The 27,284-nt window shown below is 42.2% G+C and overlaps 1 protein-coding gene across 1 annotated transcript in view; it reads right to left on the reverse strand.

Annotated features, from left to right (window-relative positions):
* Positions 1–27,284, reverse strand: part of MYBPC2 (myosin binding protein C2) — a 78,531-nt gene that overhangs the window by 7,285 nt on the left and 43,962 nt on the right. The window contains exons 5-25 of the mRNA XM_060780707.2: positions 25,520–25,668; positions 25,171–25,288; positions 24,377–24,425; positions 23,968–24,027; positions 23,528–23,736; positions 21,560–21,692; positions 21,294–21,418; positions 20,959–21,064; positions 19,538–19,704; positions 19,233–19,398; positions 17,596–17,702; positions 15,701–15,730; positions 14,592–14,734; positions 12,956–13,115; positions 9,970–10,074; positions 7,427–7,615; positions 6,130–6,264; positions 5,723–5,890; positions 4,912–5,000; positions 2,650–2,845; positions 149–288 (exon numbers count right to left, since the gene is read on the reverse strand). Of these exons, the coding sequence (XP_060636690.2) occupies positions 149–288; positions 2,650–2,845; positions 4,912–5,000; positions 5,723–5,890; positions 6,130–6,264; positions 7,427–7,615; positions 9,970–10,074; positions 12,956–13,115; positions 14,592–14,734; positions 15,701–15,730; positions 17,596–17,702; positions 19,233–19,398; positions 19,538–19,704; positions 20,959–21,064; positions 21,294–21,418; positions 21,560–21,692; positions 23,528–23,736; positions 23,968–24,027; positions 24,377–24,425; positions 25,171–25,288; positions 25,520–25,668 (2,744 nt within the window). The remainder of the gene's footprint in view (positions 1–148; positions 289–2,649; positions 2,846–4,911; positions 5,001–5,722; positions 5,891–6,129; positions 6,265–7,426; positions 7,616–9,969; positions 10,075–12,955; positions 13,116–14,591; positions 14,735–15,700; positions 15,731–17,595; positions 17,703–19,232; positions 19,399–19,537; positions 19,705–20,958; positions 21,065–21,293; positions 21,419–21,559; positions 21,693–23,527; positions 23,737–23,967; positions 24,028–24,376; positions 24,426–25,170; positions 25,289–25,519; positions 25,669–27,284) is intronic.

A 27,284-nucleotide genomic window follows, 5' to 3' on the forward strand; every position in this document is an offset into this window, starting at 1 on the left:
CAGGGGTAGTGGGTGGACAGAAAGGGTTAAGCTTATAAAGTACTCTCATACTGGATATAACTAGTTTCAGCAAGGGCCAGAAAAACAATATCTCTGCATGTTATTAGACTGACCAAGACAAGCCAGGAGAGAAGAGGCATTGACGTACCATTGTTTTCTTGTCAGCTTTTTGGATTGAGTAGCCGGTGATCTCTGAATTCCCATTATCCTTGGGAGGCTCCCACTCTACTAAGGCATTGAAACCCCACACCTCTTTCACCATCACATTGTGCGCTGGACCAGGTTTCTCTGCAGACAAAAAGGGAAGAGTCATAGAGTCATAGTTGGAAGAGACCATAAGGGCTTTCTGGTCCACCTCTATTTGCGGAATGAAAAGATCTGAGGATTATCCCTTACGTCTGCTCTAAATGATGAAACAAAAATCACCCTTCTCCAACACAACTCAATCCATAAGATCTCTAGACCAGGGGAAGTGGCACTGGTCCTCTATAAGTATTTATTACAGCAAACCTGACTTTTACAGGTTTGATTATTCATGGATTGTTTCTCCCTAGGAATATCTAGGTCAGTGGATCTCAACCTGTGGGTCCCCAGATGTTTTGCCCTTCAACTCCCAGAAATCCTAACAGCTAGTAAACTGGCTGGAATTTCTGGGAGTTGTAGGCCAAAACACCTGCAGACCCACAGGTTGAGAATCACTGATCTAGGTCCTCTAGTGAGGATCAACTTTCTCTAGTCATCCTGGAGGAACCAGGGATTTCTAGAGAGAAAACCTCTATAGGGATCTCTAGATTCTCCAGTGTGACTCTATGATCAGCTTCGAGCAGAAGTGAACCATAGAGCCATGCTAGAAGATCTAGAAATTCCTAGAGAAGTGCCCTCTTAGGGAAAATATAGCAATTTCTTGTGTGCGTTTTCATGTTCATGCCCCTAACCCCAGTAAATGTGGAGGGTTGACTATAGTTGCTACATCCTGCCTTTCCTCAGTGTGGTGAATATGGCTCTTCCAAAATAACCCTGTAAAGTAGATTGAGATTCCAGTTACTCAAAGATTTTCATGATACTGGAGAACTAGACCTTGATTTCCTAAGTTCCAATCTCAATTCTACCTTCTTACTTGCCCAGTGGTCTGCTGTTGGGAGGGACAGTTCTATCATGGGCCAAAAAGTGTGTGTGTCCAAATGGCTGCATGATTTTGAATTTCCTTTTGGCCCAAAATGGATGCAAGGAGCAGCTATGCTGTCACATTAAAAATATGCCACCAGACACATGATGGGTAAGGAGGGTGTGGGATCCAGCCCTATCCAGTGGTGGTTATGATGGTGGGATGACCGGAGGACAACTCTGAGGGCAGCCCCTTCTCAAGCATGCGCCTCTCTCAAAGGCAGACTCCCAGAAGGCTTTGGGTGGAAGAAGCTAAATTGTGCTTCAAACATTCCGACAGCCAAAGAAGGATTAGTTGCGGCTGATCAGAAAGTGTGTCTGGGGAGAGGGGAGAGAGGGTGTCTTTTCAGCAGTACCGAAAGGGATATCATCTGGCTTAACTCATCAAGTAAGCTTAAATATAGAGCGCTGGAATACGATATCTCCCTCTTGGATGGGGGAAGGGAGGGAGCTGGTAAGAGAAAGAGGGGTGAGGGAGAAGGGGGCTACCAGTCAGGGACGAAGATAAAATGTGGCGAGGAGAACATGGGTGCAATGACAAGATATGCCTCCATAGGGGAGGATGACAACCTGTTGGGCTTGCCGTTAGCCAAGGCAAACCTAGAAAGCCCTGTGCGCCAGGTCCTGCCAGCAACTGGCTATACAATGCCAACTCCCTTGTTGTTTTCAGTGCTTGAGAGTTGTGAATATCGAGGGTTCTCATGGGGTGGGGATGGGAGAGGAGACTGGTGGAGCAAGACTGGATTAAGGCTTATTAACAATTTAGCAGCTGCAGTTAGAAAGCAAGGAGAAATGAGCAAACATGGGAACCAAGTCTCTTTTTCTTCCCTCTTCAGAGGGGAAACTATATCTTATCTGCCTGTCTGCACGCAAACACCTGTCCACAACTGTTTCCTTTCTACAATACTATTAGCCCTCTATATAAACAGTTGCGTTGGCCCCACTCTTGTATTTCAAAAAGTGACCATAGATACTCCACACAGAACAGATAGCACATTCAGTCCTGGTCACCTCCAGTTCAAAAGTTCAGATAATAATTGATCACAAAGTTCTCTTCTTATCATATGTCGCTCCAAATATCTAGTTGTGGCTGGGATAAGGGAAGGAATGTAATGTTGCACAAAATAATGGGGGAAGGACCTTACTGACACTTGGATCAGATATTATTCTCTCTCTCTCTCTCTCTCTCTCTCTCTCTCTCCATTTTTTCCTGTTTCTTGGAGAGCTTGGATATATTACTTTTTAGGACTACCAAAATCCCCAAGAAAGCTTGAGGATTATAGAGGGCTAATCTAAAAAAGCCACAGTTTCCATGCTGTGCTAGTACTTAACGTTAAAGCCACATCCTTGAATGGAAGTGGATTCGAGCAGGGCTCCCATTCGCCCCATTTATACACCCAACCCATCCCATCTTCTATTACCTTATAACTCATGTATCATCTTACTGTGGCAACAGGGGAATCAAAAACAGGACATGATCCTTACCCACAACTCGAATCTTAATGGCAGCGTTGTCCTCCATATTCTCAATCTGAACTTTGAGCTCATAGTTGCCTGAGTGGTGTCGTTCAGCCTTGCGTATGAAGAGGATGGTGTCAAGGTCTGAGGTGCGGATATGGACCTCCTGGGGATTCAGAGGCTGACCATCCTTCATCCAGGTGACAACGGGACGGGGTTTACCCTGGAGTTGATAAAATGCTTTTGGATAAGCATGGAGTGACTCTTCATTCTTACCATAGCTCTGTTCCCTATCAAGCATGTAGTTTTCTTTTCTACAGCCGAGAAGCTTCCCTCAACTATGCCCTCTATTAGGGCACAAGTGACTTCAGGATGCAGCATTATAACAGGATGAAAAGAAACTGATCAGGGATCGCAAACAATGTGGGTGAGGCCAGACCAAACTGTATATATTCAGAGCCATCACTCCAAAAAAGAGTGTTTAGAATACAATGGAATTTCACTCTCCTTTTAATACTCCACTAACCTCCACCTTTCACATATATGAAGTGGAAGAAGTGGTGCACAGCATAGAAATATAAAGAGCAAGGACAGGACTATGGCACCTGAAAAGGCAGAAGACATTAAAGGCTATATGAAATTAGAATGAGACTCATACTGTATGTGGCTCTCATATGTGTTTACAGTGACTGGACTTTGAAAAGAAGACAGGTTGTAATGGACTAGAGAGTTTAATTTGTGCTTTCTGAAGAAGAGTTGCTGGTTGGGAGATGTTTGGAGATTTCTTAAAGGCTACCCACCAGAACTCTCAGAAGGGGTACATAATATCCATTGCAGTACGGTTATTACGGAAGTATGTACTTATGAAGTAACAATGCAGAAGAAGCTGGGGAAATCAAACAATAGAGGCAGAGAGAATTTGTTACAGCAGGAAACATTTTGAATTGTAGGCTCTTGCCCTCTTGAAATCTGGGATGAAGCAATGCATTTTGACCACAGAAGTTCATTTTATTTCAAAATAAAGTGAAATATACAGGCAACCCCCACACGCATATTGAACAATACAACCAGAGTTTGAAAGACGATTGAAACTCAGTTTCTAATCTTTATGGTTATATTTATAGGTCCAGTGCAAAACAGCCCAGGAAGAAGCTTGTTAATTATTGAGAAATTGAATATATTCGTTATGTATCAGGGATGAGGGATATGTGGCTGTTTGGATGTTCCCAGATTGCTACACCCATCAGTGCTAGAAAGCATAGTCAATGGGAAGGAGTAATAGGAGTTTCAGTAGGAGCCCCTGGTGGCTCACCGAGTTAAAGTAGTGAGCTGCTGAACTTGCTGACCAAAAGGTTGGTGGTTCAAATCTGAGGAGTGGGGTGAGCTCCTGCTGTTAGCCCCAGCTTCTGCCCACCTAGCAGTTCAAAAACATGCAAATCAACAGATCAATAGGTACCGCTCCAGTGGGAAGGTAATGGTGCTCCATGCAGTCATGCTAGCTACATGACCTTGGAGGTGTCTACAGACAACACCGGCTCTTCGGCTTAAAAATGGAAATGAGCGACACCATCCCCCAGAGTCAGACACGACTAGACTTAATGACAAGGGGAAAATTTTACTTTTACCTTACATGTTTTCTATTGCTATTAAATTGCATATACAGTGAGCAGAAGGTATCTAAGTCATTAAAATATGGACATTTGTCTGTATATGTGTGACTTCAAGCTATCTTTTGACTTATAGCAACCCTTTGAATTTCAAGGTGTTTTCTTAGACAAAGAATACTCAGAGGTAGTTTAGCCAGTTCCTCCTTCTGAAATATCGCCTGGCATTCATCAGGAATCTACCATCCAGTTATTATTAACCAGGCCTGATTCTGCTTAACTTCCAAGGTCAGCCCCTTTAGATCTGTGGACATCAGCACGTGATTAGAATTTCTTCAGAAGTCTGAAGACTTCTACAAAGGAAGTATATAGAAACCACAGTGCCGTGGTCACTTCTAACTATGTTCTACCATATTAATACTTGTCCCTCAAAAGGAAGCTAAAGAAGACCAGTATTACATTTTTGGTTCCAGCACACTCAGGTTTTGGCCCTGATGATGAGCCAATGCCTCCATGGACTGACTAGTAGCTGCTGGTCACTACAGACACCTCTTGGTTCATTAGTCTTCCCCGCCTGCTCAATGAATCCCTTATTTTTTGTCTGTCCTCCCCAATTCTTCACTCTTCCTTCTATTTGCTTTGCTAGATGTAAAAATAGATGTTATTTTTAAGGCCAGTTCCTCACCTGGAATGGGATCACCATATTGATTTGTTCCCCGACTTTTTTGATGTATGTCTGTCGGAGGTGACGAGGCAAACGGATCTTGGGCTGTTCTGTGGGAAGCAAAGAAAGAACAAGGGGCTTGAAAACCCTGAAGGATGCTAGATAGTGAAGAGAGATGAGCGGAAGGGGAGAATATGAGGCATATGTCTTATAAATTAATCTCCAGGCTGTATATGGGCAGCAACACTAAATAAATATTAAGAAGAATTAAATTAAAAAACCAGGGGTTCTCGGTCCCTGCTTCTGTTTACTCTTAGGAAGTGCTTCAGGTTGAAATATCTAATTCCTTCCAATTTAGAGTTATGAGATGAATTCAGTGGAGTGTGAATTCTGCTGGAAGGGGCCAGGAACAGCGGGGGGGGGGGGGGGGGGACATCAAAATTGGATGGGATAGGAAGCAGATTTTGATCAGCTAGAAAACCAAAAATTCAATCTCCTCAATCAGAGCAAAATGAAAGAAAATGTCATTACAAGGCTTCCATTTGAGACTTGAAGGGGGTGCTTGCTTTTTCACACTGGGGAGAAGAACTGCTATCTATATCAAGAGATGCTCCATCCCATTGCAAATAGCAGTACAATCTCTCTTTCTCTTTCCTCTAGTTCAGGAACAAAGAGGGCTAAATTCCCATTCTACTTCTGGCAGGGTCCTGATCTAGATTGTTGCTGCTTCCTCTCACCTGTACTTTCAATATCCTTTCTTTAGAACTCAGAAAATAGGGCAAGGGTACTATGGACTTGGATTTCAAATCTCAAGTTGCCCAAATTGACTCACGGACAATCTCCCGGATGGTAACGGGCTGTGCAAAGGTGGCTGGTGGACTCCTGCCAGCGATGTTGACAGCAACCACTCGGAAGAAAAGCTTCTCTCCTGTCGGAAGGTCCTTAGCAGTGTAACCGCAGCGCTCCACCAACTCTGTGTTGCAAGGTATCCATTCATTGGCTGGTGAAAAGTAAATCAAGAGAGTGAGGGGACACAGAGCAAAAGGTAAACACACTTTTTGCTCCTCAAGATCTTAAAGTTTAGGAAAGATCCTAAATATCCTTTGGTTTGGCCAAAGGATATTTAGGATCTTTGCTTGAAGTGTAAAGCATACGTTTGGTGGACAGCACAGTACATTAAGATCCCTCCCCCATTCAAAGAGACACCTAGGTCTTTCCCTTTTTGCTGCAGGAACTCACTTCCTTCCTTGCAATACTCAACGAGGTAGCCATCAATGCCTCCTGCTCCAACGCGGTCTGGAGCACGCCATTTCAGGGTCGCTGTAGTATCCGTCACATCCTCCAAGGTGAGGTGGAGTGGCTCACTGGTAGGAGCTGGATTGGGAAGAGGAAGACGCATTACCTACATACATACATACATACAAGAACTTCTACATCAATGATACAATGCTAGAGCTGGTAAAATGTGTCCATTTAGTTTTACTTGGTTTCTTATTTTCCTATTTGAAAATTCCTCTCCACCTGCTTATTAATCAGCTTGCAATTTTTAAAAGTTCTTAGGATATCCCATAGGCATTTTCATACTAATTTTCTACATATAATATACTAATTTGCCATATAAGATATAATATATTAGATTGCTGTGAGTTTTCCGGGCTGTATGGCCATATTCCAGAAGCAATCTCTCCTGACGTTTCGCCCACATCTGTGGCATGCATCCTCAGAGGTTGTGAGGTATATAGGAAACTAGTCAAGGGAGATTTATACCTCCCTTGCCTAGTTTCCAACAAATGTCACAACCTCTGAAGATGACTGCCATAGATGTGGGTGAGATGTCAGGAGAGAATGCTTCTGGAACATGGTCATACAGCCTGGAAAACTCACAGCAACCCAGTGATACCAGCCATGAAGTCTTTGATATAATATACTGATTTGTCGAATAACATACACATATCTAGGTTCGTCAGTAGAAATCACCATAGAGTTGCGCTTGAGAGCCTAGAGAGATGCCTAGAGAAGTGTTTTTAATTAATAGTTTTTTCCACTTGTGTGGGGCTCCTACCCTCTTAATCCCAGCAAATGTGAGGTTGGCCGCAATGTGTTTTATTGCATTTTTTACAGATATACATATCTTTGGGCATACTATAATTTAATTATAAATAGGTCACATGCCTCACAAAATTCAGAAAACGGCAAAGTAAATAATGATTATTTCTATTCACATGTTGATATGGGAAGTATGAATCAGATATGTTCAACATAATGTGAATTGCATCAATTCCTATACCACCTGTTTCTAATGACAAAGGTATGGCATCCTGGCACTTCCCCAGGAAGGGAACAGCCCTAACCTGTTCATCTATAGCTCCTTCTCTTCTTCTGGATGCTGTGTTGAACTAAATATAGATGAAAGCTGGAAAGAAAGGGTGACACTCTTGACTAATTTTGCTCTTATCATTGTTTTTCTTCATTGCTTTACTACTTCACTATCTCACCCTATTTCCACTCATCACTTCATCAGCAGCTACCCACTCACCAATTGGCATGAAAGGCTTGGTATTTTGGCTGGGCTGGGAGACTCCGATGGCATTGACCGCAAAGACACGCATCTCATACATCACCCCTTCAATCATCTTGGTGGACTCGTAGGTGGTCTCAGTGAACACTTCAAAATTGAGTTTCATCCAGCGCATGCTTCCCTTCTTCTTGCGCTCCATCAGGTATCCTGGGATGCAAAGGGAAACATGATACTCACAAGAGGAAGGCAAAACATCCTGGACTTTTTTGAACAACTAGAACTCTCTAATATTAATATGAACAGAAGTGTATTGTAAATCATCATGCATATTCTCATGAGCAAGGAAAGCCAAGGTGAGCACTGTTTCCAGTCATTTAGAGGACATGGAAGTCAATGGAGCTGTGAAATGTAAAACTTTTAGTAGAGTTCATTTCGATCCCAAGAAGAGAAGGGGATACTTTACTGAAGAGGCTGAAGTAGTAGTAATGGTGGCATGGGAAAAGTATTGATTAGATTACACCATTGTAGAGCTGGCATCAACATCATAAAATGTTTTAAAGCAGGCATGTTAATGGGGAGCACTATGCTCATCATCAGACCTCCAAGCAGCTATCTAATGGGAACTTGAAACAATTCCATAATATATATATAAACATAAGACAATGATCTATTTACCAAGGGCTGGTCTACATTGCCCCAAAGCGCCTCGCACCTGGATGTCCAAAGGGTAGTCATGGACTTCTGAGTCCTAAAGCTGCGTAAAATAGGTTAATCCCATATACATTGAAGCTGGAGATGCTCTAGAGCAGTGGTTCTCAACCTGTGGGTCCCCAGATGTTTTGGCCTCCAACTCCCAGAAATCCTAACAGCTGGTAAACTGGCTGGGATTTCTGGGAGTTGGAGGCTAAAACACCTGGGAACACACAGGTTGATAACCACTGCTCTAGAGGTTCAGTGAAGCTCCAGAGCAACCCCACACTTCAGGGTGGGAGTGGACAGCAGACCAGGTCCACATGGGTCAGTGTCCTCATCCCCTTTTCCCTGCACTGTGATCTACAAGGACAGAATATCACTTTTATAATTTTAAAAAGTAATTGACTGGAAATATTTACTTACTTACTTACTTACTTACTTACTTACTTCATTTAGACTTCACCTTTCTCTCCCCACAGGGGACTCAAAGTGGCTTACAAACTTTGGCAAAAATTCAATGCCACATATAAACATAACAATAAAAACATACCCCGTCAAACAGTAAAACAATTAAAACACACGAGCAAATAAAATACATAGGACAATAAAAACATATAAAGTGCCGAATCATCATTCATACTTATTGATTAATTCATAGTCCTTACTCAAATGGTTGTAGTCAAAATCAATAATACATTATTCTCCAAACGCCTGCATACAGATCCAGGTTTTTAGCATTTTTCTGAAGACCAGAAGGGATGGGGCCTTCCTAATGTCTCTGGGGAGATGTGTTCAGACAGGTAAGTTGGACTAGAACCATTTAGGGCCTTATAGGCTAAAGCCAGCACTTTGAATTGGGCCCAGTAGCAAACTGGCAGCCAGTGGAGCTGACCCAACAAAGGAGTTGTATGCTCCCTGTATGCTACTTCGGTAAGAAACCTGGCTGCCGCCTACTGGACTATTTGAAGCTTCCAGGCCATCTTCAAAGGTACCCCACATAGGGCTCATTGCAGTAATCTATTCGAGATGTAATGAAAACATGGACCACCGTGGATAAGTGTGACTTCCCAAGGTACAGGTGCAATTGGTGTACAAGTTTTAATTGTGCAAAAGCTCCCCTGGCAACCACTGAGACCTGGGGTTCCAGGTTCAGCAATGATTCCAGGATCATTTCCAAGCAGTGAACCTGTGTCTTCAGGGAGAGTGTAACCCCGTCCAACACAGGCTGCAACCCTATACCCTATTTGGCCTTTCAACTGACCAGGAGTATCTCTGTCTTGTCTGGATTCAATTTCAATTTGTTTGCCCTCATCCAGACCATCATTGCCACCAAGCACCAGTTCCGCACCTAACAGCCTCCTTAGCAGTAGATGGAAAAGAGTGATAGAGTTGGACGTTATCTGCATACAGATGGCATCGAATTCCAAAACTCCGGATGATCTCCAGGAAGGACTGAAGCTATTGTAAAACAGTGCCTCCAAGCCCCATTCCCACGAGGCATCTCAAAAGGATGCCGTGGTCTATGGTACCAAAGGTCACTAAGAGGTCTAAGAGAACTAACAGAGAAATACTCCCTCTGTCTAGTACCCTACACAGATCATCTCTTAAGGAGATCAAGGCTGTTTCAGTTCCATGTCCCGGCCTAAAGCCAAACTGTGATAGGTCCAAATATTAAGTTTCATCTAAGAACACCTGGAGTTGTAAAGCCACCACATGTTCCAAGACTTTGCCCAAAAAGGGGAGAGTGGAAACTGACCAAAAGTTGTTCAATTGAGTGGGGTCCAGTGATAGGACCACATTAAAGTCACCATAGTTGGAAATTATGAAGGCACACAACAATGATCAACTAGTTTCACTGGTTCACTCACCGGTCACAGGCATACCGCCATCATATTTTGGTGGTTCCCACACCAAAATCGCCCAGTCTTCACCAACGGAGGTGATATGTGCAGATTCAGGAGGATCAGGAACATCTGTCAAAGACAAGGAACTATAAAGCAACAGAGACTGAAATGCTGAGTCAAACTAAGTCTACAAGACAAGTCATTTTTGAGAAATAGTTCCAAGTCCAAATAGACACCAAGTCCCGTTTTGTTATTTTTTGACATCCAGTGGAGAAAAATTGTTGCATATAATTTAATCAGTGAAGAACATGATTCCCAGACATTTTCAAGCCTTCTAAAAATTAATGCAAACCAAAATAAAAAATAATAATCACCAAGTATACATCTTTTCCAATCCCCGATCTGATGTGTTTTTAGCCATTCTTTTTAAAGCTTGGATAAGGGTTCCTCCTTGATTAAAATTCAAACATTTTCTGGTAGGGAAGGATAAAAAATGCTAAAATATTGATGTTTGTCAATATATTTGTAGCTCTGTGTTAACTTTCCCTTTTAAAAAAATCAGCTTCAACACTATCTGAATATCATAGAATCATAGCGTTGGAAGAGACCCTCTGGGCTACCCAGTCTAACCCCTGCCATGAAGCAGGAAGATCGCATTCAAAGCACCCCCGACAGATGGTTATCCAGCCACTGTTTAAAAGGCTCGAAAGAAGGAGCCTCCACCACACAGCAGACGTCTACTGCTGAACAGCTCTCACAATTAGGAAGTTCTTCCTAATGTTCACTTGGAATCTCCTTTCCTGTAGTTTGAAGTCATTGTTCCACTTTTTAGTCTGCAGGGCAACAAGCTTGCTCCCTCCTCCCTATAACTTCTCCTTACATATTTATACATGGCCATCATGTCTCCGCTCAGCCTTCTCTTCTGCAGACTAAACATGCCCAGCTTTTTAAGCCGCTCCTCATAGGGCTTGTTCTCCAGATCCTTGATCATTTTAGCTGCCCTCCTCTGGACACATTCCATCTTGTCAACATCTCCCTTCAATTGCGGTGCCCAGAATTGGACACAGTGTGATTCCAGGTGTGGTCTGACCAAGGCAGAATGGAGGGGTAGCATGACTTCTCTAGATCTAGACACTAGACTCCTATTTATGCAGGCCAAAATCCCATTGGCTTTTTAAGTTGCCGCATTGCATTGTTGACTCATGTTTAACTTGTTGTCCACGAGGACTCCAAGATCTTTTTCACATGTACTGCTGTCGGGCCAGGCATCATCTCCCATTCTCTCTCTTTACATTTCATTTTTTTCTTCCTAAGTGGAGTATCTTGCATTTGTCTCTATTGAACTTCATTTTGCTAGATTTGGCCCTTCTGCAGGCTAAACATCGGGTTGTAACATATAAATCTTTGCTCAAGAAGTTTTCATATGGAGAATTTGTTTTATTATTTTATTAAATTACAGGTAACTTTTAATTGATCATATTGTAAGCCACGTTTAGATACATCTAAAGGTGGCTTACAATATAATCAATTAAAAATAAATAGTAATCATAGTTTTAAAATATTAAAATATATTTACAGGGTTATCAGTTAAGAAACAGACTGGTGAAAACAATTGTAAATACACAGAATGAATAATTGGTACTAAGAATACACAGAACGAATAACTGGTACAGACTGAGCATCCCTTCTCTGGAATTCTGAAATCTTTTTTGCATTGAACATTTTGTTAGCGTGAGAACAGGTGGTAATAGTACATTGGATGTTTACAGAATTTATGTACTTAACAGAAGCAGTCCAGCAAATAACAAGGAAAGGGAACAAACATCAACAAAGGAAAATAAAAGATTAACAGTACACACTGGGCAATGAGGATGGGATGTTTTGTGGTCAAATAATCCTTATTATGAATGCAATCTGGGTTCTTTTTATAAGAGACTTACAATACCCAGCCAGTTGAAAGTATGAATTTTAAACATATGCCCTGTGTTTTGATCTCTGTCCTGTGTGATTGATGCGCATTTTATACAAATGCTTTGATATGTATCTATTAAGGAACAGCATTTTAATATGTGTGTTTGTATAATTCTTACAATATTTTTGTATTTTTGACTGTGTTATGACCCACCTTGAGCCACGAGGAGAGGCAGGTAAAAAATAACATCATCATCATGTCGTGTCAGGAGCAACTTGAGAAACTGCAAGTTGCTTCTGGTGTTAGAGAATTGGCCATCTGCAAAGATGTTGCCCAGGGAATGGCCGGATGTTTGATGTTTTACCATCCTTGTGGGAGGCTTCTCTCATGTCTCTGCATGGGGGAGCTGGAGCTGACAGAGGGAGCTCAACCCGCTCTCCCCAGATTTGAACCGTTGACCTGTCAGTCAGCAGTCTTGCTGGCACAAGGGTTTAACTCTCTGCACCACCGGGGATTCCTTATTATTATTATTATTATTATTATTACCTGTATTATTATTAATAATATTAATATTAATATTAATATCAATAATAATAATAACAATACTCCAAAATTCTCAACAGGGGTAGTTGAGATAGTGACATCTTTGCTTTTTTCATAGTTCAATGTACACCAACTTTACTTCATGCCCAAAATTAATGATATTGTATACAATTAACCCTAGGTTGTAAGTGAGAGGTAGATATGAAACATAAATTTAGACTTGCGTCCCATCTCCAAGTTATCTCATTATGTACACATAAGCAAAGACAAGTATTCCAAAATCCAAAAATCTATAAAATACAAAACCTTTCTGGCGTCCAAGCATTTCAGACAAGGGGATAGCCCCTTCTATACTGCCATATAAAATCCAGATTATCTGCTTTGAACTGGATTATATGGCAGTGTAGACTCATATAATCCAATTCAAATCAGATAATGTAGATTATCTGCTCTGATAACCTGGATTCTATGGCAGTGTAGAAGGAGCCAATAATGTATTTTAAAAGAAGCATACAATTGAACTATTGCACATTCTTGTCTTGCCATATTACTCACCCACAACCTTGACATTGAGGCTCGCGACATCCTCTCCAACCGGGTTGGTCACCTTGATGGTATAACTCCCTTCATCTGAACGCTCAGCACTCTCTATCACAAAACTGCTCAACTCCGTCCGTTCCTCAATGCGAACCCGTCCCTCCTTCTCTGCAAACACCTGAGAGATTGGCAGAAGAGACAAGAATGGTCCTAAGGGAAGCTACAATGTCAAGATTCAACACAGAACCACAGAATCATAGAGTTGGAATAGACCATGTGGACCATCTAGTCCCTTCCATGTTCTCAAAATATTATATCCCATGCTGGAAGCAAAAGCCAATCCCCAGCTTATGATGATGAAAGATCGCATCTAACCTTGAAGACTGAATGCAGTTTGACACCACTTCTGCCATGGCTCAATGGCAGGGAAGGCTAAAGATACCCTGGAAACAGTTTGAAACCTGTATGGCGATCATACAAACTACAGAACACTGATATGTATTCATGGCTTTCTTCCATGCATATTTTGTGGCATTTATTGTCTGGCCACTGTAATCTGCATTAAATGGTCAGTGTAGATGGGACCTGAGTGAAGGACAACCCAACCCTATTCAAATCTACATGCAAGTAAATCCCACTGTCTTCGATGGCGTTTATTCCCAATCTAAATAAATAGGTATGCAATTGCCATTCCAGAGGATTTTAAAAATATATTACTGCTTTCTTGGAGATTGAACGCAGTAATATTTTAAAAATATGTCAAAAATGTAAAAAAAAAAAAACCTAAAAAGTAAACTCAGCTGATAGGGTTAAAAAGACCAGAAGATTCTATAACTAGAAACATTCACTTTATGGACAATACGTATTGGATTTTTAAGAACCGAACATTGGCAGCTATAATTCATTCAGCATGATGGTTATCCTTGTACGAAACACATCAGGCTGGATCTAAACTGCCCCATAATCCAGTTTCTGAATCCACATCATCTGCTTTGAACTGAGTTATATGAGTCTACACCAGGGGTCCTCAAACTATGGCCCGGGGGCCAGATACGGCCCTCCAAGGTCATTTACCCAGCCCTTGCTCAGGGTCAACCTAAGTCTGAAACGACTTGAAAGCACACAACAACAATAACAACAATGCTATCTCATCAGCCAAAAGCAGGCCCACACTTCCCACTGAAATACTAATAAGTTTATATTTGTTTAAATTGTTCTTCATTTTAATTATTGTATTGTTTTTAAATGTCTTTTGCACTACAAATAAGATATGTGCCGTGTGCATAGGAATTCATTCATGCTTTTTTCAAAGTATAATCCAGCCCTCCAACAGTTTGAGGGACTGTGACCTGGCCTCCTGTTTAAAAAGTTTGAGAAATCCTGGTCTACATTGTCATATAATCCAGTTCAAAGAAGATAATTTGGATCATATGGCAGGGTAGATGAGGACCTAAGTATTTAATAGAATCATTAATTGTATCTTTATGACTAATCAAGCTGTTAATCCCAGCTAGAGTAAACAAATTAAATCCATAAGATTTATGTAAATGCTGAACTGATTCAATGATCCTAATCAGATTGGAACAAGCAAATGGGCTCAGGTCATGGAACTAGAGTTCAGGGCAGTTTGCCATCCGGTCGAACCGATGCCTACCACATCACCCTTCATCCAGGTAGCCACCGGAGGTGGTTCCCCAGTCATGGAAACATCCAGGCGCAGCTTGTTCCCAGCAACAACCACAATGGTGTTTTCGTTTGTTTTCCCTGATCCACAGTCCAAGTGGATCTTGGGAGGCTCTGGAGAAATCAGAAATAATGATCAGATAAAACAGGAAGTTCATCCGCCCCATATAGCAAAGCATCTGCAGAAAACTCATGACAGGTGACTAGTAGCCTGACAGCCTTATCTTCTGTGAATCTATCTAATCAGCTTTGAAGACATTCAGGGTGACGGTCAGCACAAATTTTATAGTTTAAATATCAGCTAAATTTCCCACCAAACATCTTAAGGGGATCTTGGGTCGTCATTTCATGGTCCCACTTTTCAACATGATCCGCTTTTTGTAAAAAAAATTTAATGTCAAGAGCGACTTGAGAAATTGCATGTTGCTTCTGGTGTGAGTGAATTGGCCATCTACAAGGACGTTGCCCCAGCGAGGCTGGATGTTTTGATGTTTTACCATCCTCGTGGGAGGCTTCACTCATGTTCCTGCATGGGGAGCTGGAGCTGACAGAGGGAGCTCATCTGCGCTCTCTCTGGATTCGAACCTCCAACCTGTCAGTCTTCAGTCCTGCCGACACAAGGGTTTAACCCATTGTGCCAACGAGGGCTCCTATTTTATTTATGACAGATGGGAGTTTCCATTTCCTCCACAGTCATGTTTGGATCTATGGAAAGATGCTTTCTTTGAATGGTAAATTCATCGTTATTTTCTCAAGCTGTGAATCTATGAATCATAGATTTCATATAAACCCTGAAAACTTTTCTTTGTGGGGCAGGGGGCGGGGACGATATGCAATGTCTGGTGAGCTTCTTGTTTGTTCTGTTATGCCACTATGTCATGTTGTTGTTGTTGTTGTTGTTGTTGTTGTTGTTGTTATGTTTATGTTATGTTTTCTCTCCACAAGGAGACTCAAAGCAGCTTACATTAAAACCATTTTGATACTGTTAATAACTTAATTAAAAATACAAAATACAACAAAGGGAATTCCTAGACTGTTATGCTACCCATCCTTTCTAGAAGGAAGATAGGATTGACTCACCTTGTTTGGGGACATATTCAATCTTGATTTCTAGAAGAGAGGAAACAAAAAGGAAGAAATAAGAAATAGAAGTGAACATCTCGGAGTATTGCTCCAAGTCGTTATATCTGATTTCCTCCATCAGTGCTGCTATATGATTACACTGCAGTGACTTTTGCTAACACTAGTGAGAAATGGGAACAGAAATGTCTTTACAATCCAAAGCAGATCCATCAGAAACAATGCCATTAGGTATACCACGCAACATACTTTCTGACATTAATGTTTTACAATTTCTTCTTTCTGTTCTTGTGTGCTTTCAAGGTTTGTAGTGATCCTATCACAAGTTTTCCCTGGACACATTTGGAATGTCTTTGCCCTCCTCTAAGGCTGAGAACATGCAACTTGCCCAAGATCACCCAGTGGATTTCCATGGCCAAACAGGGATTCAAACCATGGTCTCTAGAGTTGTAATCCAATACTGGCTCTTACAATTTACCCTAGAATCCTCTTTCTTTAAAAGGGCATTGCCAGTTGGTAGCATAGCAGTACAATTAATTAAAGGTAAAGGTTTCCCCTTGACATTAAGTATAGTTGCATCCGACTCTGGGGCTGACGCTCATCTCCATTTCTAAGGCAAAGAGCCGGTGTTGTACATAGAGACCTCCTAAATCATATGGCTGGCATGACTGCTGAAGCTGTACCTATTGATCTACTCATATTTGCATGTTTTCAAACTGCTAGGTTGTCAGGAGCTGGGGTTAACAGAGGGAGCTCACCTCGTCCTGTGGATTTGAACCGCCAACATTCCGGTCAGCAAGATCATCAGTTTAACCCACTGCACCACCGTAGCCCCCATACAGTTAATTAGCTAGATTTTTTTTTGTCGTGTCAGGAGCAAGTCGCTTCTGGTGTGATAGAATTGACCATTTGCAAGGACGTTGCCCAGGGGGCGCCTGGATGATTTGATGTGGGAGGCTTCTCTCATGTCCCCGCATGAAGAGCTGGAGCTGATAGAGGGAGCTCATCCGCCTCTCCCCGGATTCGAACCTGCGACCTGTCGGTCTTCAGTCCTGCTGGCACAGGGGTTGAACCCACTGCGCCGCCGGGGGCTCCATTAGCTAGATAAAATATTCACATAAATACCCTAAATGCCCCAGATCCCATCTGATCTTGGCAGCTATGCAGGGTGAGCCCTGGCTAGTACTTGGATGGGAGACTCTCAGCAAATAACAGGCAAGAAAGGAAACCACCTCTGACTGTTCCTTGTCCCAGAAAACCTTAAACACATGGCATCACCCTAAGTCAACAAGCAACTTGAAGGCATACAAAGCCATTCTACATATTTCTATACCTATGGGTTATAGGGTATACAAGTATAGTTGGTTTTTATATCCACTGAACACTCTTGATCATCACTGCAGAGAGAATTAGTAGATCCTCTTCCATACAGACAACAAATCTGCTTCCATTTTACTGATACTCTGCAGCAGCTGCTCCAAGCTCAAAGGAGTCGTGCCAGTGACAAAGCATGCATCTACACCAGGCGTGGGTAAACTTTCACCCTCCAGGTGTTTCGGACTTCAACTCCCACAATTCCTAACAGCCTACTGGCATATATACACACAAGGGTCACTGTGTATCTGGATCTACACTGCCATATAATCCAGTTTCAGAATGCAGATTTACTGTATTGAAGTTAATCTGCATTCTGAAACCAGATTATATGCCTGTGTAGATCCAGCCAGTGCGACCAGGTAATAACATTTCCTTTTGACAGTTTTTCCAGCTGTGTCTTGACTAAGAGCAGCATTGTGTCCATTTTTTCACCTTTTCTGCTGAGCATGTGCTTTGGATATAACAGCAAAAGGATATTTCACTGAATGCAATGCCTCAAGGGCTTTTGTTCCACTTACCCAGGAAGTTGAGTTTGGCAGACAGCGAGAGAGCATATCCATCAGGGACAAAGGTGTAGTCTCCCTCATCCTCTGGTCTCACATCATCAATGACCAGCTTGTGGTATCTGCAAAATTAAAATGGAGTTTAAAGCAAAATAAACAGTTGATAGGATTATGCAAACAACCTCCATGGATGACATGATCTGACATTCCTGCATCATCATTACCAAAATGAAAACATAAATATTAACTGTAATTTCATTTTCTAAACACTTCTGTGGAGTTCTCCAGGATGTCAAACTTATTTTCTTCAAGGACCACATAGCCTCATGTTTGCCTTCGAAGGAACACTGAATCCATGGTCAGAGAATCTCTGAAAACAGAGGGCCAACTATTTATTTTTACTGGGTTGCCCTAAGTTTTTTGGGCTGTATGGTCATGTTCTAGAAGCATTCTCAACTGACGTTTCGCCTGCATCTATAGCAGGCATCCTCAGAGATTTGTGAGGTGCATCTATGGCAGGCATCCTCACAACCTCTGAGGATGCCTGCCATAGATGTAGATGAAACATCAGGAGAGAATGCTTCTAGAACATGGCCATACAGCCCGAAAAACCTACAACTACCCTTTATGGTCATGTTCCAGAAGCAGTCTCTCCTGACATTTCACTCGAATCTATGGCAGGCATCCTCAGAGGTTGGGAGGTCTGTTGGAAACTAGGAAAATGGGGTTTATATATCTGTGGAATGTCCAGGGTGGGTGCTAGGAATGCATTTCCAGACTGACGGTGATAGTGAATCCTACTGAAATGATGGACCTCTGGCCCATATCTCCCTCTACGTCCCACCCCGGAATTTGAGATCATCTGGGGAGGCCCTGCTCTTGACCCCACCGCTATCACAAGTGAGGTTGGTGGGAACGAGGAGCAGAGCCTTCTCAGTGGTGGCTCCTCACCTGTGGAACTCACTCCTGGGGGAAATTAGGGCATCAACATCCCTCCTCTCCTTCAGGAGGAAGGTAAAGACGTGGTTGTGGGACCAGGCCTTCGGGCAATCTGACAACTCGATATGGACAACCAGATGGATAGGACTGACAGGACTGACAATTGTGGAATTGGAATTTGAACTATGAGATTGCAAAACGCTGACCGTCAATGAGGAGAAATGGTTTGTATTGGTTTTATTGCTTTTACTGGTTTTATGGTTGTTTTCGCCTTGCAAGAATTGTTGTTTCTGTTAATTGATGTATTGCTAGAATTGTTGTTTTCGGTTAATGGATGTTATTTTGTTTTATTGTTGTTATATGATGCGGGCATCAAATTGTGCCTTGCTTTTGTAAGCCGCCCTGAGTCCCCTTCGGGGTGAGAAGGGCGGGGTAGAAGCAACCGAAATAAATAAATAAATAAATAATAAAACATAGAGTCAGACGGAGGACTGAGAAAATCCTCAAGAGGACATATTTTGTCAGACATGGACAAATAAAACCACAGATTCTGGTTCTGAGTATTTGGGCGTCATATTGTACTTACACACTTAAAACAACAGATAGAAATAGAACCAAACAACAGTTCATCCCACCGCCCTATGTTCAATCTCTCCCTATAACCCCATCTTACTATCAACTTCCACATAGCAGTCTCTTGCTTTTATGCTCACCTGCCCTTATGAGAAATAGTGATGCGCTTGCTGGGCCGCACCTCAACTCCATTCTTGTACCATTTGCCAGTCACCTTCTCATCTGATACCTCACACTTGAAGACAGCCTGCTCGGCTGCTTTGACAGTGAGATCAGCAATATCTTGAAGGACCTCAAGCTGTTTGTCTGGGAAGTAAGAGGGAGAAGGAAAGGTCTGGCTCTATTGTACTCCACTTGGAAAAAACCCTCTGATTTATTTCAAAGCCCCATCCCAATGCATTTTGCCTTTCTCCAGGCAAAATGTAGCTGCATGGACACTACATACCTTCAACAACCAGGTCCGCCTCTGATTGGCCACCGTTGGTCTTGATCATGTAGCGCCCAGCATCCTCCTTGGTGGCCTCATTGATGATAAGAATGTGCTTTTTGCCATCTTTCTTGAAACGGTATTTGAAAGTCTCTTCACGAGTCAGTTCTACACCGTCCTTCATCCTAGCAGTGGAAAGAAGGAAAGGGAATCAAAATGGACAAAGCCAGGAAGACAAACAGATGCAAACCTTCTGGGAAAAGGATTTTGATGAATGAGCCATGGCTTTCTAGGGTTTTAGCTGGGTGGGTACAGATTTAATCACTGATGGATCACGAGCCATGTAGGCTGTTCTAAGCCTTCTAAAGATTTAGCAAGATATAAGCATATTAAATAAGTATTTTTGTAGGGTCTTATCCCTGGACTGCACAAGTCTCTTGTGTCATCAAATCTCCAGTCCTCAATGAGTAGTTAGACTAGAATAGGATTAGAGTAAGGGATTCCTCTGCCAACATTCCTATGCATGCTTATCCCAGAAGAGGCTTTGTCTTTACTCTCCTTCCTTGCTACTATCTCCTCCCCCTTTGAAGATGTAGCAATGGAATCTCTGTGAGGTATGAGGCAACTTACTCTTTAAAGGTATTTTTATTGCCCTGGGTTTGGCCATGTGCTCATTCTCCATTTTGGCGCTCTCTCTCTCTCTCTGCCTTTGTCTCCCTTCCAGTAAGGACGCATTTTGCCTTTCTCCAGGCAAAATGTAGCTGCATTGATACTTTTGATATTTTATCTTTCTACCTTCCTTAGAAGATGAGCTTAGTAAGCTAGTTAGCTCCAAGACCCTTTTCTAACTAGAATGGATTTCCTTTTACTTCAATAAATATTTTGAACCTAAAGTTGTGACTCTGCAATCCTGTGTCATCCTGTTGAATTGAAGCTAATCCTGACTCACTGCACATAAGTTTCTTCTGGTTGCAAAGTTTGCTTCTAGCACTCTGCTATATTTATGGTGGAATCACCCCAAGTGAGGGTTATTTTTTGAGCCTCACAACAATGATTCCCAGTAATTTTTGTATCTTTGTAGAAAGGCATATATCTTAAGCAGTGACTTTGCCTTTTTGGACAAACTGAGATCTCATGTTTTTCAAACTAAAAGGGATGGGATGAGTGCTGACTGGTTGTTTCTTGGACAAATCTTTCTTCCAAAATTCATATATTGATTCAGATGTGTAAAATTAGATAAACTAAGGTTAAAATGTGAACCAAAAATCCTCTTCAAATCCCTAATTTTAACAGAAGATGTCAGAAATTGAACCTGGGACCTTAGGCAAGTAGCACATGTAGTGGACGCTTCAAGAGAGAAGGCAGACAAGAGACAGACTGGATAGTTGGCTAGAAAGATATGAACAAAAAAGATGGAGAAGGATGGACTGAGAGCATACCAGATCACTTGGGCACCTTCTTCAGACACTTCTACTTCCAGCTCCACCTTGTCTCCCACAACCACCTGTTGATCATCTAGGCCAGACACGACCAAGACAGGAGGTTCTAGAAATAGACAGACAGCACAGTAAGGACCTTCTGCATTGTACAAGTGCCAAGCCTTCCCTCTCTTTGAAAGACAACTCCCAGGATCCCCGAGCCAATGAGGAATTCTGGGAATTGCAATTTAATTGCTAACTGTTCTGCTCTGACCCCATCATTGGACCTTGCGGAGGTCACATTTTCTCCAGCAATGAGGCCCTCATTGCTGGAGAAATCCTTTACCCATACTCACCTTTGACAAAGAGCTCTGTGAAGCACCTCTCTTCCCCACAGACACATTCATAGGCTGCGTCGTCAGCCAGTGTTGTCTTAGTGATGGTCAGGATGCGTTTCTTGCCCACGTTCTCAAAGATATATCTATCCAAAAGGATGGAAAACCACATGGCATCCAAGTCAGAGAGAGATTATTCCAGGGTTTCCTCGCACACATACTATAACTCCCTATCTGTTTCTGCTTTTTCTAGCCACTAAAAGAACACAAGACCCACATATACTCACTTGCCACTGGGCTTGAGCATTTGTCCATTTTTCATCCATTTGATTTTCAGGTCTGGGTCACTCAGCTCCACCCACATCTTGATTTTCTGTCCCTTGTCAATCTGGTAGGCAGGGTCCAGTTTTCTAACGAAGGCTAGAAGAGGAGATGAGGAGTAAGAACATAAATAACTTCTTTGTCCTCTGTACCAGCCTACTTCCTACTTCCTGTTCCATTCACAGTTCCTTTCTATGCTAAACTCCCACATAACATCAATTTCTATCGAAACAGAAGTTTCCATCCTCTCACAAACAATTGCGGGCACCCAACATTGAACAGGTTGGGATAGAATGATGCCTGAGAAGAAAAGGTGAATTGTTCTGAAGGATTTATTTCTCATTTCTTTCTAATTATATAATTACTTGTATCTGCCAGGTAGTCTGATGGGCAATCTTAATGTGGGTTGCACACAGATGGCTCACAGGGTGCAGATGGTCTGAAGGAGGCCTTCACATACTTCTATTAGACTGTTTACATGTGGTGGGTCCAAGTGAAGGCTATCTCCAAACTGTAAAATTGTTTGGGTTCAATACACATCACACACATAGATAATCTGCATTGTGTCATAAGAGAAGCCCATCAAATCTAAAGAAGTGATTAAGATTTCACAGAGGTATTAATATCACAACAAATTAATAAAACAGGATTATGTACACTCTGTAGCAGGGAGATAGGAAGCATCCTTGGGCAAATGCCAGGAGCTTTCAAGCCTTGGAGAGTTTACTTCCTGGAAACTACCCTCTTTGTCCCTGGTAATTCCCAGAAGTAGGTTGTGGTGTGGTAGGGCATTATGGGGTACTGAGGAAAAGGCTGGCCACTACTATAAAATTGTAGCCTGTCCCTCCATTCCTCCCATGATATCCCAGAATGACTCAAAGACTTAGGCATGTTTGACAATATGGGTCCAACCTATCTTTAAGACATCTCTTTCTTTGAACCAGCACCGACTTTGAGATTGGCAGGGGAGGCCCTTCTCTCAGTCCCACCACCGTCTCAAGCGTGGTTGGTAGAGATGAAAGAGAGGGCCTTTCTGTGATGGCTCCCCAGCTCTGGATTATCCTCCCAAAAGAGATTAGGCTAGTCCCCACCCTTGAATCCTTTCGATTAAGCCTAAAAACATGGATTTTTAAGCAGGCTTTTGCCCTCAAGTAGGCTGAAATGGGCCCAGATGAGTTTGACACTCTGGCACTTTAGTTGTGAATTGATGGCAGCTAGTTTTAACTACAGATGGTCTGCGTTTTTAAAATGGTGTTATCTTACTTTTATATATGTTGATAGTGGTTATTGTTTATAATTTTAATGTGTTATTGTTTCATACTCATGTATTGTTTATGTTATGATGCACCTTGGAATGCCTTGCAAGCTACCCCGAGTCCCTTTTGGGAGATGGTGGTAGTATATAAATAAAGATGATGATGATGATGATTATTATTATTATTATTATTATTGCCATGAGACATTCACCAAAATATATCCCTCATGGGTGGATCACCATAAAAGGTAGGTTTATCAAGAATCTTTGCAACTCCACTTATATGTAGTATCTCCAAGCCCAAGGAGAAATTGAGGAGAAGCTGGGCTTTAATGAAAGAAACAAATTTGTTAATTTATTAGGCCAGAATGCAATACCGTATCACACATCTACCTACACAATGTCAGTAAAGAGCTGTTGCACAGCAACAAATCTCTCCCGTTGTAATAGAAATTATATTTGTAAATCATGTTCCATTTGCTGTAAAGTTGTCTGGAGCTATAACACAACAGATATGCCATGTGGAAGTAGTCAGCTGTCCTTAATCTTATCCCTCCTTCGGAAGATTCAGTAGGAAGACCAGATCTACACATGATGCCCACATCCCATACCAAACAGGTCAATGACTTCAGAAGACCTTCCAGACCCTACTGCAGAGATGCCAGGCATTTTGGCTGACCTTCACTCTTCTTGACCTCCACCTTGGCCTTCTTGAGCCTTTTGAGCATGCCACGCAGGTCAGTGACGCCATACTCAAAGGCAATGCGCTCGTACTCGCTTTTCTTGGTCACGCCTTTCAGCAGTTCCCAGATCTCCGGTGGGATGCCCATATCATCATCATCGTCCTTCTTTTTCTTCTTCTTCTCCTCTTCCACCTGCTGGACTTCTCTGAAAAAGGAGGTGGAGGAGGAACAACCATTCAAACATTCGCCTTCAGAATTATACCCATTTCTCAGTCCCCATGTTCCCCATTTAAAAGGCCAATACAGGCAGGAAGCTTGGAAACATTATTTTGCTAGACTACAGCTCCCACAGATTGGGAATCACAGCCCCCAAAAGTGACTTTTTCAAGTTTTTCCCATCCGTCTTAATGTATTCCATTCTCACGTTGTCTCCTACCTCTTCTTTAGCAGCCCACTAAAGTCCAGCTCTCCAGCAACATCATCCTTGCCTTCCCCTCTGAAAGAAGAACAGAAAAAACCAATGTCAACACATTGCAGCACCAATGGTACAAAGGCTCATCCTACCATCAGGGGACATTACAGAGATGAAAGGAAATGCGAACAACTTGTGACTATCAATTGGCTTCCCTATGTCTAAATTAGAATTTTATTCTGGTCTAAATTAGACTTTTATTCTAAATTAGACTTTTATTCTGGTGCTTTCTGCATATGTTTGCAACCCTTGGGTCACACGATATTGCTAGCAGAGGGATTATGGGAGTTTCAGTCCAACACACATGGAGGGCACTTGCTTGGGGAAGAGGAACCCTACATCAAAAGCTGAATTTCTAGCCAAGAGCACTTACGTCCGTTTGAAAGCCTGCAACACATTGCCACTGTCATCTGTTCTTGTTGCTGGAAGATAAGAAAATACAGGCATGAATTGGAAGTCTTCCACCTTGCCTGCTTTTGCCATGAAAGGACACATTTCTGCTCATTCCCCAAACAAACTCAGAAACAAAAATGGAGATCCTTTAACAACAGATTTAATTTTTCTCTCATCATATTCTCCCATGCATGAACTTAATTTTAAAAATTCAACAGTTTTGTCCTTGTTTGGGTAAAAGTACAAGATTTTTTTGTACTGCATGTCCATACAAACACACATAAATATATATACATATTGCATTTGGGAGTCTTTGGTGACAATTTTCATATAAAAATGGGATACGTAGCCAGGTGGGGCATCAACACTCAGGAAGAGAAAGCTAAAGACCTTGGAAAACTCCAACTCCCAGGATTCCATAGCATGGAGCCAGTGAAGTTAAAGTGGTATTAGACGGTGTCAGCTCTATAGCAGACACACCCTTAGCATGGCAGACATCAACAAATAGGAGATAATCGGAAAATTGTTTCTGTGAATAAACATTGTTTCACTGAAGGCTAAACCATATAGACAATTTGTGTCACTTGTAAGAGCCTAGCTCCCAATCGAGGAAAAATCATTCTTGAATTGAAAGTAGCCTCAGAAGGCTATGATCATTGATGCTGATGTAGATGGGGAAAGAATTAAATCTCTCTGTATGTACATCATAGTCCCAATGGATGGTACAAGAGATCCAGATATTGAGGCTCCTGAGCCAAGAGTCTGGGGCCATACCTTCCACATCAATGTTAAAGGTGCAGCTGTCAAATTTGTCCTTGGCGGTAATCTCACAGCGATAGTCACCTCTGTCTCCAACGACCACTTTGCCGATTCTTAGTTCATAGGAGTAGATCTTTGAACAGAAGCAAAAAAAAATAAACATGAAGGAGAATCAGCAGCAGCAATTCACTTATGCCACACCATGTTTAGTACATATAATGAACATTATTTCTGGCATGCATTCCTGAATGCTATTAAAATAAGCAGGACTGGTCAAAATCATCCTCCCTGATCTACCAAAATGAGATGGTGCATCAGAGCACCAGCAGCAGCTCCTTGCTTTTCTCTTTCACATAGGACTCACATTTTTCTCCTTGTCGAAACTGTCCTTGAACTGGAACCGCAGCCCACTCTTGATCCCCAGCTCCAGCCATTTCCCCTTGAACCATTTGATTGTGGGTTTGCAAGGGAGCTGTTTCCCATCCACTTGCATGGCAATGCATACATCTTTCCCTGTAGAAGAAACACGGGAGAACACATCATGGTGCTGCTTTCCAGTATGTTTTCCATCAGGAAGTAGCAGCCAATAATGAAAGGACCAAGGCTGTGATATCTCCAGTCAATCACCTGTTTGGCTATCAGCCAACACACCAATGCCTTAATTCAAGAAATAGTTTTCAAAGATCTACAGAGATGGGTTGTTGTATGTTTTTTCGGGTTATATGGCCATGTTCTAGAGGCATTCTCTTCTGACGTTTCACCTTCATCTATGACATGCATCCTCAGAGGTAGTGAAAGTCAGACCTCACTACCTCTGAGGATCCTTGCCATAGATGCAGGTGAAACGTCAGGAGAGAATGCCTCTAGAACATGGCTATATAGCCCAAAAAAACCTTCAACAACCTAGTGATTCCAGCCATGAAAGCCTTCGACAATACATCTACAGAGATACTTGCAGGAACACCTCAGCAAGCAAGAGTGTAAAAGTGGCAGGCTCAAACCCAGAACCTCAAGCCATGGCTGATACCAGATGAGAGACTCCCCCAGGCACACAGAAGACTGGGTGACTTGGAAGGCGCTGAACAGGCTGTGCTTTGGCACCATGAGATGCAAAGCCAACCTTAAGAAATGGGGCTACAAAGTGGAGGCCACGACATGCGAGTGTGGAGAAGAGCAAACCACAGACCACCTACTACAATGCAACCTGAGCCCTGCCACATGCACAATGGAGGACCTCCTTATAACAACATCAGAGGCACTCCAAGTGGCCAGCTACTGGTCAAAGGACATTTAGAATAATGCCAAGTTTTAAAATTTTGTTTGTGTTTTTAAATACATTACAACTGTACCCTCAGTTTGCTTCTGATATGATAAATAAATAAATACCATGCTTTCTCATCCCTTCTAAACTTTCAGAGGGCAGGGTATAAGAAAAACACTTTGAGAAGGGAATTGCTCCTTTTCCACCTCAAAACACTCACATATAGGAAAGGGCTGTACCCCAATGGTGAAATGGGTTCCAGATTTGATTCCGAGAACCTCCAAATACAGCTGGGTGTCTCTATCTTCTCTGGAACCCTGAAAAGTTGTTTCCAGTCATTCCAAATCTGCCTTCCAGGTCATCCCCAGCAAGTAACTGTCTGAAGATATCCAGAGTAAGAGACCCCACCACGTCTCCAGGTAATTGGTTTTCATGCCAAGCTATTCGTATTGTCAAGAAGTTCTTCTAATGCTCAATTAAAATCTATCCTCTTGTTGCTTAAAACCATTAGACAAGTGGTTCTCAACCTGTGGGTCCCTAGGTGTTTTGGCCTACAACTCCCAGAAATCCCAGTCAGTTTACCAACTGTTAGAATTTCTGGGAATTGAAGGCCAAAACATCTGGGGACCCCCAAGTTGAGAACCACTGCTTTAGACCATCCTAGCCTCTGGGGCAGCAGAGAACAAATCAAAACATCCCTTGAGATATTGAAAGAGGGCGATCATATTGGCCCTCATTCTTCTCTTTGCAAAACTGAACATAAACATACCCAGTTCCCTCAACATTTCCTCATCTGCTATGTTCTCCATATCTCTTATCACCCTTTGTGCTCTTCTCTAGACTTGAACAAATATGTCAACATCCTTCT

Source organism: Anolis sagrei, chromosome 6 (genome assembly GCF_037176765.1).
Source record: "Anolis sagrei isolate rAnoSag1 chromosome 6, rAnoSag1.mat, whole genome shotgun sequence".
In the NCBI taxonomy this organism is placed as follows: Eukaryota; Metazoa; Chordata; class Lepidosauria; order Squamata; family Dactyloidae; genus Anolis; species Anolis sagrei.